We start from the raw sequence: 17,134 nt of genomic DNA, 5'->3' as shown, positions 1-17,134 counted from the left end.
GGTAATTAAAGTTAAGATATCATGTAATGGACCAATCAGAGGCAATGTTAGATCGGCAGGTAGTGCTCATCAGGGGGTTAAGTTCATGATTCTAAGTTTCCCTATACATTGATCAATACACAAAAGGAATATATTTATTTGTTGTTATTTTTGAGGTAGAAGGTTGGAATATGAAAAACACAAAAATAAATGTAGCATGAAATTTCCACTTTTATAGTATCTGTGAAAATAACAACAAGGAAATTATGGGTTTGTTTTAATCAGTTCACTACCAAAATAAAATGGGCTGTTCCAGTTGAAATCCACACACCCCCTATTTGAAGATATGACCTTAATCTCCCACACAGTGGGTGCAGATTTCAAATGGAGTCACACATTTAGGTAACTCCATTTGAAAATCATACTCCATGTGTGGGAGATTAAGGTCATGTCTTCAACAGGGGGGAAAAATTCCACTTTTACAAAACTATTATTACTTTTAGAAAGCCTAAAACTTACTTTGTACAGTGAATGAACATGTGGCTACATTGCCAGAGCCATCTACAAAGCTGTACGTAACTACAGTAGTACCGATTTGGAAGGTATCTCCAGATCTATGGGTCTGGCTCAGCATGGGTGTGATCCCTGAGTTGTCTGTTGCTGTTGGTTCTGGAAACCAAGTGACTATTGAGGATGTTTGGCCAGCTCCAACAGCCAATGTGATGTCGTTAGGACAGTTGACTGGCACAGGATCTACTGTGTCTTGTGTGTTAACTGTAAAAGCAATAAGATAACAGTCAAATAAAATGTGGCTTCATCTACCAAATGTTATAATTATTACGACAAGGCATAAAACATTATTTCATTTTGCCCTAACTTGATCCCTCCCAATCTAAAAACAAACCAATTCCAGCCCACCCTCCCCACTGTAATGTTTTAACTATAGACGAATCCCACGAGCCAAGTGATGGTCAGAATTTAGTCGGCCATGACTGGGTCCCCGGCGCACCAAACCGGTGTTGTGACTGCCCAATTGGGTGGATTAAAGCTGCTTAAAAATCGATATTATGTTGTATTGTGTTGTAAACTTTCATCATTCTATTGTCTACGTGTAACACAGGTGATGAAATGCATTTTAAATCCCCACCAAGGACACATCATTTCATATTTTAGGTGGGATAAACACTACAGGGACCCAGCTATGGCTGCCATTGAGATGCGTGAAATGGGATTCATCTATAGAATAAAAACAAATATTTTAATTATTGTATTTTTTAACATTTTAATTCTCAAATATTCAAATTTTATGTATAATATTGTTGATTTCCTTCAAAGAAATATCAAATAGCATGAACCATCTCACTATATGTACATCTTAATTTCCAGAAAAAAAGACTGTAAAATAAAACTCAATAAAACATGTCATAAAGCTACAGATGATATGTCAAATTGGACTGCTTCAAGACCCGGCTGTTCCCAGATGACTTTACATGCACTTGATTTCCCGTCCATAGGCTCTCTTGCACTTGCAGGTTTACTCCAGGTTCTCCAAACTGGGTTTTCTTCACTGCACATATTGATCTGCCACCCTTGTCTCCAATATTGATTATGATAAATAAAGGTATTGGAAAATGGTGCAAATGGTTTGTGTAAAGCTGAATTTATGCTCGATCACTTTTGCAGAAAAGCGATTCTCACGCATGCTCAGGGTTTACTTGCATTTCCAAAGCGTCAAGCCGATCAAACGATTCAACTCGTTGAGGCAAATCTCAACTTCCCAGCGATATCACTTGACACGTGAATGCGTCAACCAATCATATGCAACCAACTAGATCTATTATTTTGCTAATTAATTTACCTTTCTCGATTATCAACTTTTGGTGATGAATTAATTCAAAGCAATAATTATTGATAGCAACTAATGTTTTAAAAATGTACAATCACTATCGCCGTGATAAGTACAAATGCAAAAGCGACGGCGATTGCCCATCGCTTTCCAAAAGCGTTTCGTCACAATTGCTCGGCGATCGAGTAGAAATTCAGCTCAACCAATAAGCGCCAATAATCCAAGCACCCAACCCAACCCCAAATTGAATTGTCACACATGGGGACCAAAAGAGTATATATCCGTAATTTTGCAGTGAAGACCAAAAATTAAACAATAACATGCAACTTCAGGCATTTAAGCATTAATAAGATTGTACACATGGACCAAATCATGCATATAATCAACAAAGTACATTACATACATGAACCAAACCAAGTCACCTCTTAGTCAAAGTTTGCGTGACAAAATATTCTGGCGCATTAAGAACAATATGCAAACATGGTCCAAGTCTAACATCTTTGCATATGTGATGAAATCAAGCAAAATGATTCGTTTGTGAAGCAAAATCAAAATTCAGTTTTCAATTTAATTTTGTGGCAATTTCAGATCTTTACTTTGATAAAAACTCAATCACAATTGGACTAACGGTTCCAGAGATATCACATGGTAATTTTAATGTTGATCAGAACAATGAAACACTAAGTAAACTGAATACTATTTTTGGCTATATTGTATAATTAGCAACAAACGAGTCATTAGCTTAACCACATCACAAATACAACTGCCTCGTAGATTACAATGATACATGCAAACAGAAGCAGCGCAATAGAAAGGCAATTGCATCCCTCAACTGCCTCATAGAAAACTTAAGTACATGCATATACAATAAGGTTAGAGAATAATTTGAAAGCTTCTTTACTATATTAACACACATTGATATTGAAAAAACCTAGATACAAGAAGTAAAAACTATATTTTTATCTTCTTAACATGCTTTGAATTTGAATAGTACATGCAATACTTAAAATAGCCCCTTAAACAGATGTGTTGCCCTATTACAAACGGATGGTTGGAGGAATTACAAGGGCTCCGCACAACAATTTTTAGAACACATGCCTGTGAGAAAAAGGAAGTTCCATTTAATTGTCCACGCACCAAACTGCCACCAGCCAACTCATAATGGCATGATAGGCAGTTAACATCATCAGATATTTCTGGAAATACTCTTAAGTACATGCATATACAATAGACCTTTTCAAATCAAAATTTTCCGAAGTTTGTTATGGATGACCCTGTTTACAATTCCGGGTCATCAACGCTAATGCAAACGCAACTATTACGTCTGAACACAAATCTGCGTGAAAGACACAAATATATTGCGAAGACCACACGAAGACCAAATCAAATGTGCTGCAGACGACAAACATTCGCATTTTTCTTTCATTTACTGTCACATTGTGAAGTGCCAAATAGTGGAAGTGTTAGTTCAATACCTTTAGAAAATATTTCTCTATATTAAATGACTCATGTTGATTTTGGCTAAATATGTTGTATTTTCACTCAAAAGGGTACATGATTCCAATTTGACCCCCTAGCTTACTGAATAAATACTGCGGTTTTCCGATCTTGATTTGAAAAGGTCTATTCGGTTAGAGAATAATTTGAAAGCTTCTTCACACTGATATTGAAAAAAACCTAGACACAAGAAGTAAAAACTATATTTTTATCTTCTTAACATGCTTTGAATTTGAATAGTACATGCAATACTTAAAATAGCCCCTTAAACAGATGTGCTGCCCTATTACAAACTGATGGTTGGAGGAATTACAAGGGCTCCGCACAACAATTTTTAGAACAACACATGCCTGTGAGAAATAGGAATTTCCATTTAATTGTCCACGCACCAAACTGCCACCAGCCAACTCATCATGGCATGATAGGCAGTTAACATCATCAGATATTTCTGGAAAGAATCTTTCAATAGAAACTTTTGGAAGCTCAACAGAAACACTCTCAACACTAACAACAAATTTCATATCTCAATTCACTAGCAATAGAAGAGATTGAAGACACACATACACTGTTAAGCACATGCAGGTATTGGCATGTGTATGTGGTTCGGAAGCCATGTAAAGCTGGTGATCCCAGGTACAGAAAGAGTCATCCCAGTGCAAGTCAAATGTCAGAGCTATTTAAAAAGAGGAGTACCATCACCAGTTCTGACACATACATATACATGTACAATTTATTATACCATGCTTAATCTAATAAGTCTTGTTAATATCTGCAATCATTCCGAGATTCCAGGATTGAACATAAGTTCAATGATTAACTATGCACGTAAAGCCTGTGTGATAATACTCAACATTGAGGAACGTGTGATAATACTCAACATTGAGGTACAGCACGAATATAGGAAGAAGAAGAAGACTGATGCATTTTCACCGTCAAGTCAATTCAGTTACATGCAAATTCAATGAATAGGACTACTACTACATCACAAAGCAACGAAACGTTCATGCAATATCGTACAGCATGCATAAACACCAATAATTCTTCACTGTTACCATTTAGTGTCACCGTAAAAACGCAAGTAGCTATGTTTTCCGCTTGGTCAGTATACGTATAAGTGACTTCAGTCAGACCGGCATTAAATGATGTCATTGGAACATGCGTGCGTGAGACAGAGGGCGCTACGCCTGAATTATCTGTGGCGGTAGGCTCTATCCATGACACGATACTATTTGTGACACCATTAGGCAGGTCAACTGAGATGTCAGTGGGACAGTCTGATATAACTGGCGGTGTGATGTCATTTGGATTCACTTGATTGCATTGTTGGAATAGAAAGACATTAATAGTGAGTGAGTTAGTAGATTTAGCAAGTTAATATATAAGCCTTATATTGGAACCTATACTCTTGATTATAAAAATACAGTGTTAGGTTAATGACACTGCAAAATACTTACTGGCTTTTAATTTCATTAAAATCATATTGATATTTACTCTCACCATATTTCATCACAATAAGATAAAATCGTTAAAAAAATCCAACCAGGTTTACTAATTTGACCTTATATGACCTCAAATTTTCCTAAAAAAGTGACTACTGAAGTCATTTTTCATTACCTCCATGGTCTGTGTTAGCTGTGCCACTTTTAACCGATCACCCATCAGCAGCGCATACCCGCTGGACCATGGAAGTACTACCAAATCTACTTTAGAACACTATGATATCTTTGGAATGTATGAATAAGGTTCATTTATAGGTAGTGAAGGCATAAAGTGAGCACAAATCGTAATCATAATCGACTGGCTCTTAACCAATCACGCATGCCGTTAAATAAAAGTTTGTTCGGTTTATATAAGGCGGAAAAATACGACTCATAACACCGTGTATTGATATAGAATAGTATGCACGCAGTTGGGCGCAATGCGTACACTAGTTGTGCGTTGCATAATGCGTGGCTGGCATACGCTTATGTGAATTTACGCAATCATGAGTTGCGACTTTATTGATTCGTGCAGTAACAAAAGCCAAATAATTTCCACCTTATATAAGCCGAACAAACTTTAGATAACGCATATGTAGGAACATTTATATTCTTGAAGAAGAAAAAGCTCTTAATTTACCAAATAAATCAAATCAAACTTACCTGCAACTGTGACCAAGAATCTACACTGATTTGTATTCCCTGCAGCATCAGCAAAGGTATAGACCACCTCCCTGACTCCAATAGGGAAGAAAGAACCTGGCATGAAATTCACAGTCCTTGTAGGGATAACACCTGAAATATTTTATACAATATAAAAGTTAAAAGTTGCACTCACGTTTATTTTTGTGCTTTTCACATTCAAAGCATCATGTTCAGCCATATTCAGCCTACTGCCGCACAAACTTAAGGTGGTACTACACTCCCTGATCAATTTTGTGACTAATTTTGCATTTTTCTCAAAAAATAACTACACATTGGTAACAAAGGTTATGTATATTATAGAGGCAACACTCCCTGATCAATTTTGTGACTAATTTTGCATTTTTCTCAAAAAATAAGTACACATTGGTAACAAAAGTTATGTATATTATAGAGGCAACAAATCCAATTACTTCACTGAAATTTCAGTGATTCAAGACAAGTGGTTCATTATATATGTTAAGAAATGAGGTACATTCTAGCGGTACCTCTTTTCTTATCATAAATAACGTACCACTTGTCTTGAGTCACTGAAATTCCAGTGTAGTAACTGGATTCCTTGCCCCTATACATAACTTTTGTTACCAGTGTGTTATTATTTTTTGAGAAAAGTGCAAAAATAGTCACAAATTTATCAAGGGGCGTAGTACCACCTTAAGCCTCCTCCAATTGGCACCAAAGATTCCTGTCACTTGCTTTTGCCATCCACCTGATCCCTATGAAACTTGATAACTCATCCCTCCATCTGATTTTCAACCTTGGTGTCTTGAGCCCAGCCAAGGCTTCCATTCTGTGACATTCTTTTTCCATCTATTATCTGTTAATCTTGCAAGATGGCCAGCCCAATGCTATTTCTTTACCTTTATTGTGTGGATTATGTCTGTAACTTCAAAACTGACTTCACCTGCAAAGTCCCCATTTTGATGTGCTGCATCCCATATTATTATTGTAATCTAGGTTTTTCTTTTACACTATTTTCATCAGGGTGTTTCATTTCACAGATATTTGGGATACTAAGCAAACTCAACCACTTTTAAACATGCACTTAAAATTGCACCTCATGAGAACTGCACCGCAGCTTGAAAAGTGAAGTGCCATTTTGCACCAAACAAATTCTCTGGTTTCATACTTTCCTACCGCTTGCCGCTTTGAAGATGATTTTACTTCACTGCGCAGTTGCACCAGAAATGCTAGCGGTGACCATCAGCAAGCACCGCTGGGAGTTGAATTCAAATCAACTCGGAGTGGTGCCGCTCTGACGTATGAGCATTAGTAAGAGTGGCTTTTAGAGTCATGCCGCTGCTGCTCAGCAGTGTGCCGCTCCGCTTGCAGACAAGGGCAATCGGCATGATGAAGCGTCACGCCACTCAGCAACAAGCAGCAGAAAGTATGAAACCAGCCTCAAATTGAGAGCTGATTCAGTCAGTTTTCTCAGGCTATGAGGCTCCTGTTTCTCACATACCTGAGTTATCAGTGGCTGTTGGCTCAGTCCAAGATACAGCACTGCCTGTAGCAACAGTTCCAAATGGCAAAGATTCAACAATGTTGTTGGGACATCCATTTACAGTAGGGGGTGTAGTGTCACCTACAGGTGTACCTAAAAAGGAAAAGACAAAAAGTTACTGATAATGGTTTTCATTGGGTTATTCCAGTTAATAGACATACTCCCCTATGGAAGACATTAATCTCCCACACAAGGGGGTGCAGATTTCAAATGGAATCACCCATTCAGGTAGCCCTATAAGTTCTTATGCACTACCAATGACCCTGCAAAAGCATACCATCGTTGGGCAGGAAAAACCTCCTATGTGTCCTTGGCCCCTGAACATGTTTAAAGTAAAACCTCCTATGTAACCTGTTGGCAGTTTTGTTTTAAACATGTTCAGGGGCCACAAGCACATAGGAGGTTGTTCCTGCCCAACGACGATACAAATATTTAAAAATCTGCAGGAATATCTCAAAAGCGAAGAATCCATCTATATATGTTTATATATAATTCTCATTTGGTGGTTCTTTTACAAAAACAAATGAAAACAGAAAGAAAAACAGCAGTGATGATAGGAACATAAAAGTTCCATTGTGTGTTTCTGTAGTATCTGTACAAATTTTATCCTTTCTAGGTTGCTTTTGGTCACAAACTTAGCAGCTGAGTTCTTTGTCTAAGAGAATTTCAAGCAGGCCCAATGTTTGCTAATTTCAAGCTGGCTCAATGTTTGTATGGGTTTGCTCACCTGAAGGCTGTAAAAAAAGGTAAGGGAAATACATAGTACATACAGTCACATGTGTCCAGAGGCTGGAATGCCCATCTCTCTTCGAAGCAATAGGGCCAGACCCAGGGAGACTGGATGGGGGTCGCTACACTTCCTCTGCAGCGAGCTGGTTACCTTCCCAGCATTGAATAAAGCTGTTAACCATTTGTATACCTGGCTAGGGAGAGGCAATATGGGTGAAGAGCCTTGCCAAAGTGCTCAACACATTGGCTCCAAAGGGATTCAAACCCACAACCTCTTGGTACCTCATAATATTATAGGTTGAAGTCTAAGAACACTGCGCCACAGTATACCCCCATGCTGTATTCAGCCCTAAAAAATACACACTTACTTGAGAGTTGTACACTGAAAGTACAAGTAGCCTGGTTGTTAGAAGCATCTGTAAATGTGTAGACAACTTGTGTAGTGCCAACATTAAACACGCTGAGAGGAGTATGCGAGGAGACGCGATTTGGCACCTGACCGGAATTGTCGGTAGCAGTTGGTTCAATCCAGTCAATAACGGCTGATGTTTGACCAGCAGGCAAAGTCCGGATGATATCCATTGGACAGTTGAAAACATTTGGTGGCTGTGTGTCTCCAGTTGCTAAAGAAAGCAATGAATATAAAAAGTAAGTTACTTTACAGTTTTTGTTGTTGTTGTCGCAAAATTCATACCCACAAATATTGAGTCGGTAATTTTTGGGTATAATACCTTTGCTGAACACTTTGATCTAACACAAAGGACAGCTGTTCAACATATATTTAGAGAGGGACTTCATTTTTGAAATGCCACAATACATGTGTTATCCTTTTCTTTTGCCACGGGTAGTTTATGGCCCAGATGGTCTAGTCAAATGAATAACATAACCAAATATTTTAGTTTCAGGGGCACTAAATTACCAATTATTCGCCTGTACATGAACAAAAATTACACACAGGATTACTTCAATACTCTATTCTAAACACATGTCAGTAAACAAGCAGTTGTCCAACTGACACAACAGTAAAATGCACTGACACGGAACAGCTTCCGGGATCACATTCACAGGCGAATAATTGGAACCCAGCCAAAAAAATCTGTTGCGCTGTGAATGTGGTCCAGAAAGGTGTTGCATGTCAGTGCATTTTGCTGTTGTGTCAGTTGGACAACTGTTTGGTTACTGACCAGTGTTTAGAGTAGAGTATTGAAGTAATCCTGTGTGCAATTTTTGTTCATTTTAAGGAGAGGATTTTAAGAAATGACCTTGTGAAAAATTATAAGTTTCTTTTTGAAGCCAGTTTATATTACTGATACAGGTGGCTGTACAAATATGCATTATCATAAGACCAATCTATTGTTATATTTTTATGAAGGGTTTAGCCCTTGGTCTCTTTTGTCAAAATAAACCTGTTTAGAGGCATTATGCTTGTGGATGGAATTCTACAGTATGTGGATATTAAGGACCGTCGATGAATCGATAATAATCAAAAAATCGGCTATCCAATAATATCAATATCGCCGATATCACTTTCGGAAGAAAATCGATATATCGGAGTTGCCGATAATGAAAAAAAATCCAAAAATCGGGCGTAAGCAGTGTGTTAACTGCCGCAATTATGTCAGTACAGGCGTGTTTTGAAATGTAAAACTTCTAGAATCAATAAGTGTTATTTTACCTCACCACTATTAAAAGTTTCTAATACATTTCCATATGCCTAATTCAAATTTTAGAAGCTTAGTGACTTGAATTTTCAGGTCACTAAAATTGGGAGGAAAATCGATTTATCGATTATTATCGATAATGAGTGACCGATATATCGATTTTTTTTAATCCTAACATCGACGGTCCTTAGTGGATATCATATGTTGTCTTTATAAATATATTCATGTTATTTTATATTCTGAGCATTTCATAGCCTGTATTGAAAGGCTCAGATATTTAAGTAGGAAAATACAATGTTCAAGCTACAAATTACTGGACACTATACTACGATGTCATGACTACGACTTTAAACATGCTACATGTACACTCAACAACAAAACTAATTAATGCATTCACAAAGCTACATGATATGTAAAAGAAATAGATGCAAACAAACCATGCAAACAAATATTGTACAACTTGTGAGGCAGTAAAAAATGGCTTATTTTTTAAGCATGCTTAATATATATGAAGAAAAATGGGTGAGTTTTGACACAATAATCTGAATACTTTTTAAGACATTGCCGGTAATCATGGAGAGTCAATTTCAGAGATTCAATTCTTGTGATTATGTGCACAAAATGCAATGGTGTATTTGTTTAAACCAATGGGTACTAATGCCTTTCTTACAGAGCCCCTGATTGGTAAATTACAAGATATAATTGTCTGAGTAACCAATCAAAACAGAGCTGTCAGATCTCTCTGCATTAAGTTTAATCCCATTCAGCCATACTGACTATTCTTACCATATCTCTGATTGGCTCAATATATGATACAGGCCTCTTTGCAACCAATCAAAATGGTTCTTAGAGGCCAATAATTTGGTTGGTAGTGACGATAGGGTTAACATGGTCAAGAAAGGGTTGTTCTTTCAGTATTGCTTAATTAATTTACAGGATAAAAATACCGATTTATATCCTCTGAGAATTGAACAATGCTACAAAGAATGCCTAAATATTCAGATTATTATTTTGTATGAATTCCTGTCACTGATATTCCAATCCAGGAATAATGACAGATATTCCAATCCAGGAATAATGCATTCTTCATGCATGCAAAATTATATGCAGCATTTTTATGAAATTCATAATGATAATCATATCTTATCAGCTAAAATGGTAGACAATAATTAGTATGTAAAAATCATGTGGCCAATAACATAACATAACATAATAGTTATAAGCATTTCTATAGATCCTTTGCATTGCTGACCAAGGCCCTTTGCAGCTCATTGCAGCAAGAATAAAAAGAACAGGAAATATAAGAACAATAAATGCATGAAATATATAAGATGCTTAAGGGCTGGGGTATGAATGTTTGGACAGTATTTTTTGTGGGACATGAGAGCACATCAGACATATCTTTTCATCCCAGCTACATACACTTTAACTACATATCATTAGATTCAGAAAGTTTACTTTGAGAACTGTTAAGGGGGTACTACACCCATGCATTTTTTTTTGCATTTTTTTGCATTTTGTGAAGAAATGAGAAAAAGAAATTGGACAAAGTGGTATGCAAAATGAAGGGGCAAATCTTCTCGTTCAATTGGTGGCATCAGTATCAATGAAGCGTACATGCTTCTAATGATATAAGCCAAAAGGAGGTACATCACTGATGTTTTTAATCCACTTCATTTTGGAAAGCTTACTATCAACGGATTTCGTTAAAATTTTGGATATGTGTTGCTAACACATTAGGGAAATAATGTTGATATGTAAAATGGGAATAAGCGGTCCCTGATCTCTTTTATGACTTCATGAACTTGGTGCTCCACAACTATCAAAAAACGAACCGGTTAAAATGCTTCTATTTTCAATGTTGAGCTATATTTTGTATTTTGAACTTGCGACACTATTTCACTGAAACTTAATTAAGCCATAGGTAACAGGTTACCACAACCACACTACAGCAATGTTGAAAAAGATTGTATTTTTGTCACCCATACCACCATATTAGGTAGTTTACCGTAAGCTTCATTTTTGTGATTTTGGTAACTATTTTATATTTATTTGCCCAATTCATATCAACTAGGCAATCTAAATTGTACTCACCATTTACATCCCAAGGTATTTTAGTATATCCACCTCACATATTTCCATTATATATCCAGTAACAGACAAAATATCAAAATTGATGCCTCATTATGACATGTTTATATCACAGACTACCACATGTTGATGCCTGAATTTGACCTGAACCAATTGACCTATAACCTGACCTTTGATGACCTTATAGCCTTTTTTAATCTCTTTTCCTAACACCACATTACATAAGATAAATACATGGTGTACTATTAAATTGTCTATGTGTAAGAGATTAGGCCTATTTAATTTATTCAGTGTTATAATCAGTGAGTACATTTCTATAGATGGTATAACAAAGGATTTAATGTATCCTATTCATGCCCCCTACTTGAACATGTTGAAAAGAATAAATTATGGACAATTTATGGTTTGTTATGAAACAAACATCTGAGTTACCAGGATACATGTAAACAAAAATATATGGGGCTAAAATGACTTACTATACAATGGTTTAAAACCACCTTTTTTTATTATTATTTTATTTTTTCTTTATTTCACATTATCCGTTCATATATTGCCTAGCTATAAATGAAAAAATATTTTTTTAGACCAATCAAACCAATACATGGGTGTAGTACGCCCTTAAATATCAAAAATTTTAAAAATATCAAATTTCAATAATTTATCAAAACATTCATACCAGAGCCCTTAAAACTTCAAATGAAAGAATGTTTGTTCCTATGTCGCCTAATCGACCTTACAATTCACATACAAGAATGTGATCAGGGTCAGGATTAGGAGCTTTTAGTCAAAAATTAACTGGATTATTACAATGAACAGCCCAATGTCCAGATATACAGAGGTCCAGGTCTACCCAGACAGGGGATTATCTCAGAAGTTTTCGTACCCAGGACTGATATCCAGATATCCAAAATAAAGTAAAATGGCCTGGTTTTGCCATACTTGTCCAGACCATGTGCAAAATGTGGATTACCCTCCATTCTGCATGACATAACTTGCGATAGATCGCTTCTTCCCACTGGTTGCTTTTGCCCAGATCTGGCTGTTCCATCTCGCCCCCTCAGACATGAAGGGGGCGCAAATATGGATTTTGCAAGTGTGTCCGCTTTGACAGACGTGAGAAGTGGGTAAGTGCAACAGATGGAACAACCACAACCGAGAGAAGGTCAAACTAACTGTTGATAGAGTAATCCAATGTTATGCATTGCATGTGTGGACAAAATCCTGGACAAATTGGCTTTGATATCTGTACATTCCTGGGCACAATACAACTGCGATAACACTGTCTGGACAAAAACACTCTGATCTCTGGTGGACATTGGCTGTTCCTAGTACCTAATAAATTGAGGAAGAGTGTTAAATAAAATATTAATTAATATTAATTTTGCTCTAATATGACTCATATTGACTGAGAACATCACATCTGCAATATAGATATATAAAACGTGGAAACCTAGTGGTATCTGGGAGGAGTATGCTATGCGTATTCTAGAGCACTTCAAAATAAGGGGCATATATCAGTAAGTTAGCAGCCTTGCATGAGATTTTATGTGAAAATAATCAAAGCCAAAAATATTGACCAACCTGCTGAGTAAATTCTGCGATATTTGTAAATACAGCTTCAGGAAATCTTGCACTTTTTGTTGTCAAGTGCCCCAAAGTGTGGGTTTCATGCTCAATGGATAAGAGTTGACAGGCTTGCATGACACACTGACTGCTAGCTCCAGTTGAGCTACCTTAAAAACTCAATAGTTAGCATATGTGCTTACTATCGATCACTTTTAAAACATGCAAACATGATGAGTCCCATCCACAAACGTGTAAAGGGCATCATCGAAACACATGTTTTAATAATACAAACAAGTAAGCCTGCAAATGTGTGTCTCAACCCCATTAGCTCAGTTTGTAAAGCGCCGGACTTAATAGTACAATTTCATGTTTTCAATCGTCCTCATATGAAGTATGGTAATGTGCTGTTACATCTTTAAAAATATAATTATTTCTAAAAAAAAAATATTTCTAAAAAAATAAAATATTTCTAAAAAAATAAAATATTTCTAAAAAAATAAAATATTTCTAAAAAAATAAAATATTTCTAAAAAAATAAAATATTTCTAAAAAAATAAAATATTTCTAAAAAAATAAAATATTTCTAAAAAAATAAAACATTTCTATAAAAATTAAATATTTCTAAAAAATAAAATATTTCTATAACCATTTCCCGTAATTCATGCCAATAAAACAACTACATCCAAACAGTAACAATAAACTACAACATCCAAACAGGTTTACAATACCTTACCTACAATATGGTATTTAGGTTAGGTTTAGGGTTAGGATTAGGCTAAGAAAGGTAGTAAGGTCTATATAGGATATGATTGGATTAGGTACACAGCTTGTTAGGATTAGGATTAGGGCAATTATGGTAAGGATTAGGATGTAAATGTATAAATGAAAAATAGAAGTGTATTCTTATCACCATGCACAGCTGATAGACCATTGTTTCATATGACTTAACTTTTGAGGACAAGCACTGATTTAGGGAACTGTAGAATGAAATACCCAAGTACTCCCCCACCCCCACCCACTGTGCCAAAATTAGAAAAATAATTTTGGCTACAAGAAAAAAAAATGGTTGTAAATTGAGTGTAGCACCCTCAACAGCTACTATCTTCGTAGGTTAACACGTAACACACTTTTTTTTGCAAAAAGGGTCACAAATCACTATGAAAATCATCAAAACAAAAGAAATTGTTAGACTGAAATTGTTTTCAGTGGTATTTCAGTGTATTTTCAGTGGTATATCAAGTGGCTACTGTCTGCTATAATGAGCAATGATCCAGGGCACTAATTTCCGTAACAATAGAACAGGCCAGATCATTTCAGAGTGATTGAATCAATTTCAGTGGGATTAAATCCATTTCAGTAGGATTAATGACTGGCCAATGATTTCCAGAGGAGTTTCAGTCCATTTTTCAGTGTGGTTGGACAATGGTTATTTGCATACAGAATAACAAAAGAACTATTTCAGTGTTATTTTCAGTGGTGCTGTTCATTGTGTTAAATTTTCAGTGTTCATTACAGATATCAGTGTGATTTTCAGTGTAAAAATTAGATAGTTAATGGCCACCAAATTATTTAATAAAATTTGAATATGATATTTGTGCACGTAATATCATTGGACAGTTCATTCATCAGTGCTCGTTCTTTGAATTACAAAATGTCTGCACAACTTTACGCCATCAATGAAATGCGAAAACTACTACTGAAGAAATAAAAGCATATCACAGTGAAAGATAAATACATGCTTGGCCACTAAAGCTAAGTTGCAAAACTACAACATCCATATGCATTGTGATTTACCAAAAACAGAGACTGTGAACGTGCAAGTAGCCTCATTGTTTGCGTCATCCGTGAAAAAGTATGACACCTCGGTGTCTCCGACACCAAACATATCCCCTGGGTTATGTGTCATAAATCTGCTGACAACTGCTGTAACTGCATCAGTAGCTGTTGGTTCTATCCATGTTACAGCTGTGCTGGTTTGGCCTGCATTGAGTGTCGCTGTGATAGGACTGTTAGGGCAGTTAGACACTACAGGAGGTACAGTGTCAACTATGGTTGATTCTGTAAAGTTGGAAATTATTTTGTTACAGAAATACCTGTTAAGCTGCTTACACTTAATTGTGTGATCAAATATATGTTATTCACACTTTCTCCGTTACAAAAATGCTGAAAATATTTCCTGCAAATCAAAAATCTACTTATATCATACAGAAAAAATAATCATATCATATTACAAATATGTACTATAAAGAAAGTGCATGTCCAACTGTCTACCATGAATATCTCTCCTCTGCACTGGACCTTTATCCTTATTACTACATGTATGTGCAATAATTATCCAGTTTCTAAAGTCCATTTGGCTTCCAGAAGACTGTAGCATCTATGTGTGATACACACACGATCAAAGGCGGTGTATCTGTAGGACACAGTCACTTTCACGTGATGCATGCTATAGACCTTTTCAAATTGAGGTTTTCCCAAGTTTGTTATGGATGACCCCGTTTACAATTCCAGGTCATCGACGCTAACACAAACGCAACTATTATGTCTGAACACAAATCTGCATGAAAGACACGGTCAAGCGTTGGGCCCGGGCGTTGGGTATCAATGGCTTGTGAAAGAGATTGATATTTACTGTCACATTGTGAAGTGGCAAAGAGTGGAAGTGTTAGTTCAATACCTTTAGAAAATATTTCTCTGTGATGACTCATGTTGATTTTGGCTAAATACGTTGTATTTTCACTCAAAAGGGTATGTGATTCCGCTCAATTCATTGTGCACCAATTTGACCCCTAGCTTATTGAATAAATCCTGCGGTTTTGAAAAGGTCTATAGATGCACCACTTAATGTGCATGTATCACACAGACACTACTGTCTCCATTAAGTCAAATGAACTATACCATCTGCCTTTAACACTACTAATTACTTTACAATTTACAACATTTAATTTTACATTTTAAACTTTAAACTTTGCCCTGAAACTTGAACAAAGTGTTCCTCCAGTCTTATCAACTTCACTGTTGCTTGATTTCACACTTCTTTTTAACCTATTTTCTATTTATTATGCAAAACCTAGAACACTTTGTACGAAAGCTTGAAACTTACTACATGTATTTATTTACTAGCGAATAATTTATGCAAATCAAAATTTGCTGCGATTTTTTTCACTCTCGTTAAGAAATTGCACATAAAGTTTTGTGACTTTTCAAAACACTTGATGAATAAGCCATTGTCACAATCATGATCTTACCTGTAACCACAATATTAAAAGCACACATTGCCTGGTTGTTGGCATCATCCCTGAAGATATACGTAACCGTGGTTGTACCCACTGTGTATAGATCACCCGGTCGATTTGTTTGGAAAACATTTACAGCGGAAGTCTCATCCGTAGCGGTAGGCTCTACCCAAGTCACTTGAAGAGATGGGGTTCCCGGGGCGACGGTACGGAATATGTTTGCAGGGCAATTGTTGACCACTGGTGGTATCACATCTATAACCGTTGATGCTGCAAATATTGAATACAAAATGAAAAAAGTTGTGTTTAACTGGTTGCTGCATTGAGCATGAGCATGGCACATATTTCCCAGTTTGATGTAGCTCAAACTTGTGCAAGTGCAGTGGGATCTGCAGTATATCTACAAATGTTGCCTAAGCATTTTTGATGGATAAAGCATAGAAATTGTACTTTATTGATCTAGGCTTTTGCTAATACTTCATTTTACAAGAAGAGAATGCTAATTTGTTTCTTTCTTTGCAGATGTGGAGGAGTTGGTGTGGGTTGGGGTGTTTTCAGATGTGGAGGAGTTGGTGTGGGTTGGGGGTGTTTTCATTATATCAAGATCATTGACCAGACTACACTTCACATAACAGTGGACACAGGCCTTATAAGTATGCCTGGACCAGGAGCTAAAATGAGCTCCTGGTCCCAAAGATGGCTCCTTGTCCTATAGTTTGTAGTGTAAAATATTGGATACACCAGGAGCCAAAACTGGGCAACCACGTGGTAAAAAAGCCTGGGTGCCTGCTTAATATAAGCCTTGAGTGGACACCCAACTCCTCCTCCCATCAGCATATTGCATA

At 36.5% G+C, this 17,134-nt stretch overlaps 1 protein-coding gene across 1 annotated transcript in view; it reads right to left on the bottom strand.

Annotated features, from left to right (window-relative positions):
- LOC140172591 (uncharacterized) overlaps positions 1–17,134 on the bottom strand; it is a 211,140-nt gene that overhangs the window by 101,854 nt on the left and 92,152 nt on the right. The window contains exons 21-27 of the mRNA XM_072195731.1: positions 16,302–16,559; positions 14,848–15,111; positions 8,104–8,358; positions 6,965–7,099; positions 5,464–5,595; positions 4,375–4,632; positions 499–753 (exon numbers count right to left, since the gene is read on the bottom strand). Of these exons, the coding sequence (XP_072051832.1) occupies positions 499–753; positions 4,375–4,632; positions 5,464–5,595; positions 6,965–7,099; positions 8,104–8,358; positions 14,848–15,111; positions 16,302–16,559 (1,557 nt within the window). The remainder of the gene's footprint in view (positions 1–498; positions 754–4,374; positions 4,633–5,463; positions 5,596–6,964; positions 7,100–8,103; positions 8,359–14,847; positions 15,112–16,301; positions 16,560–17,134) is intronic.

Source organism: Amphiura filiformis, chromosome 16, assembly GCF_039555335.1.
Source record: "Amphiura filiformis chromosome 16, Afil_fr2py, whole genome shotgun sequence".
In the NCBI taxonomy this organism is placed as follows: domain Eukaryota; kingdom Metazoa; phylum Echinodermata; class Ophiuroidea; order Amphilepidida; family Amphiuridae; genus Amphiura; species Amphiura filiformis.
This window is presented reverse-complemented; position numbering and strand designations above follow the sequence as displayed.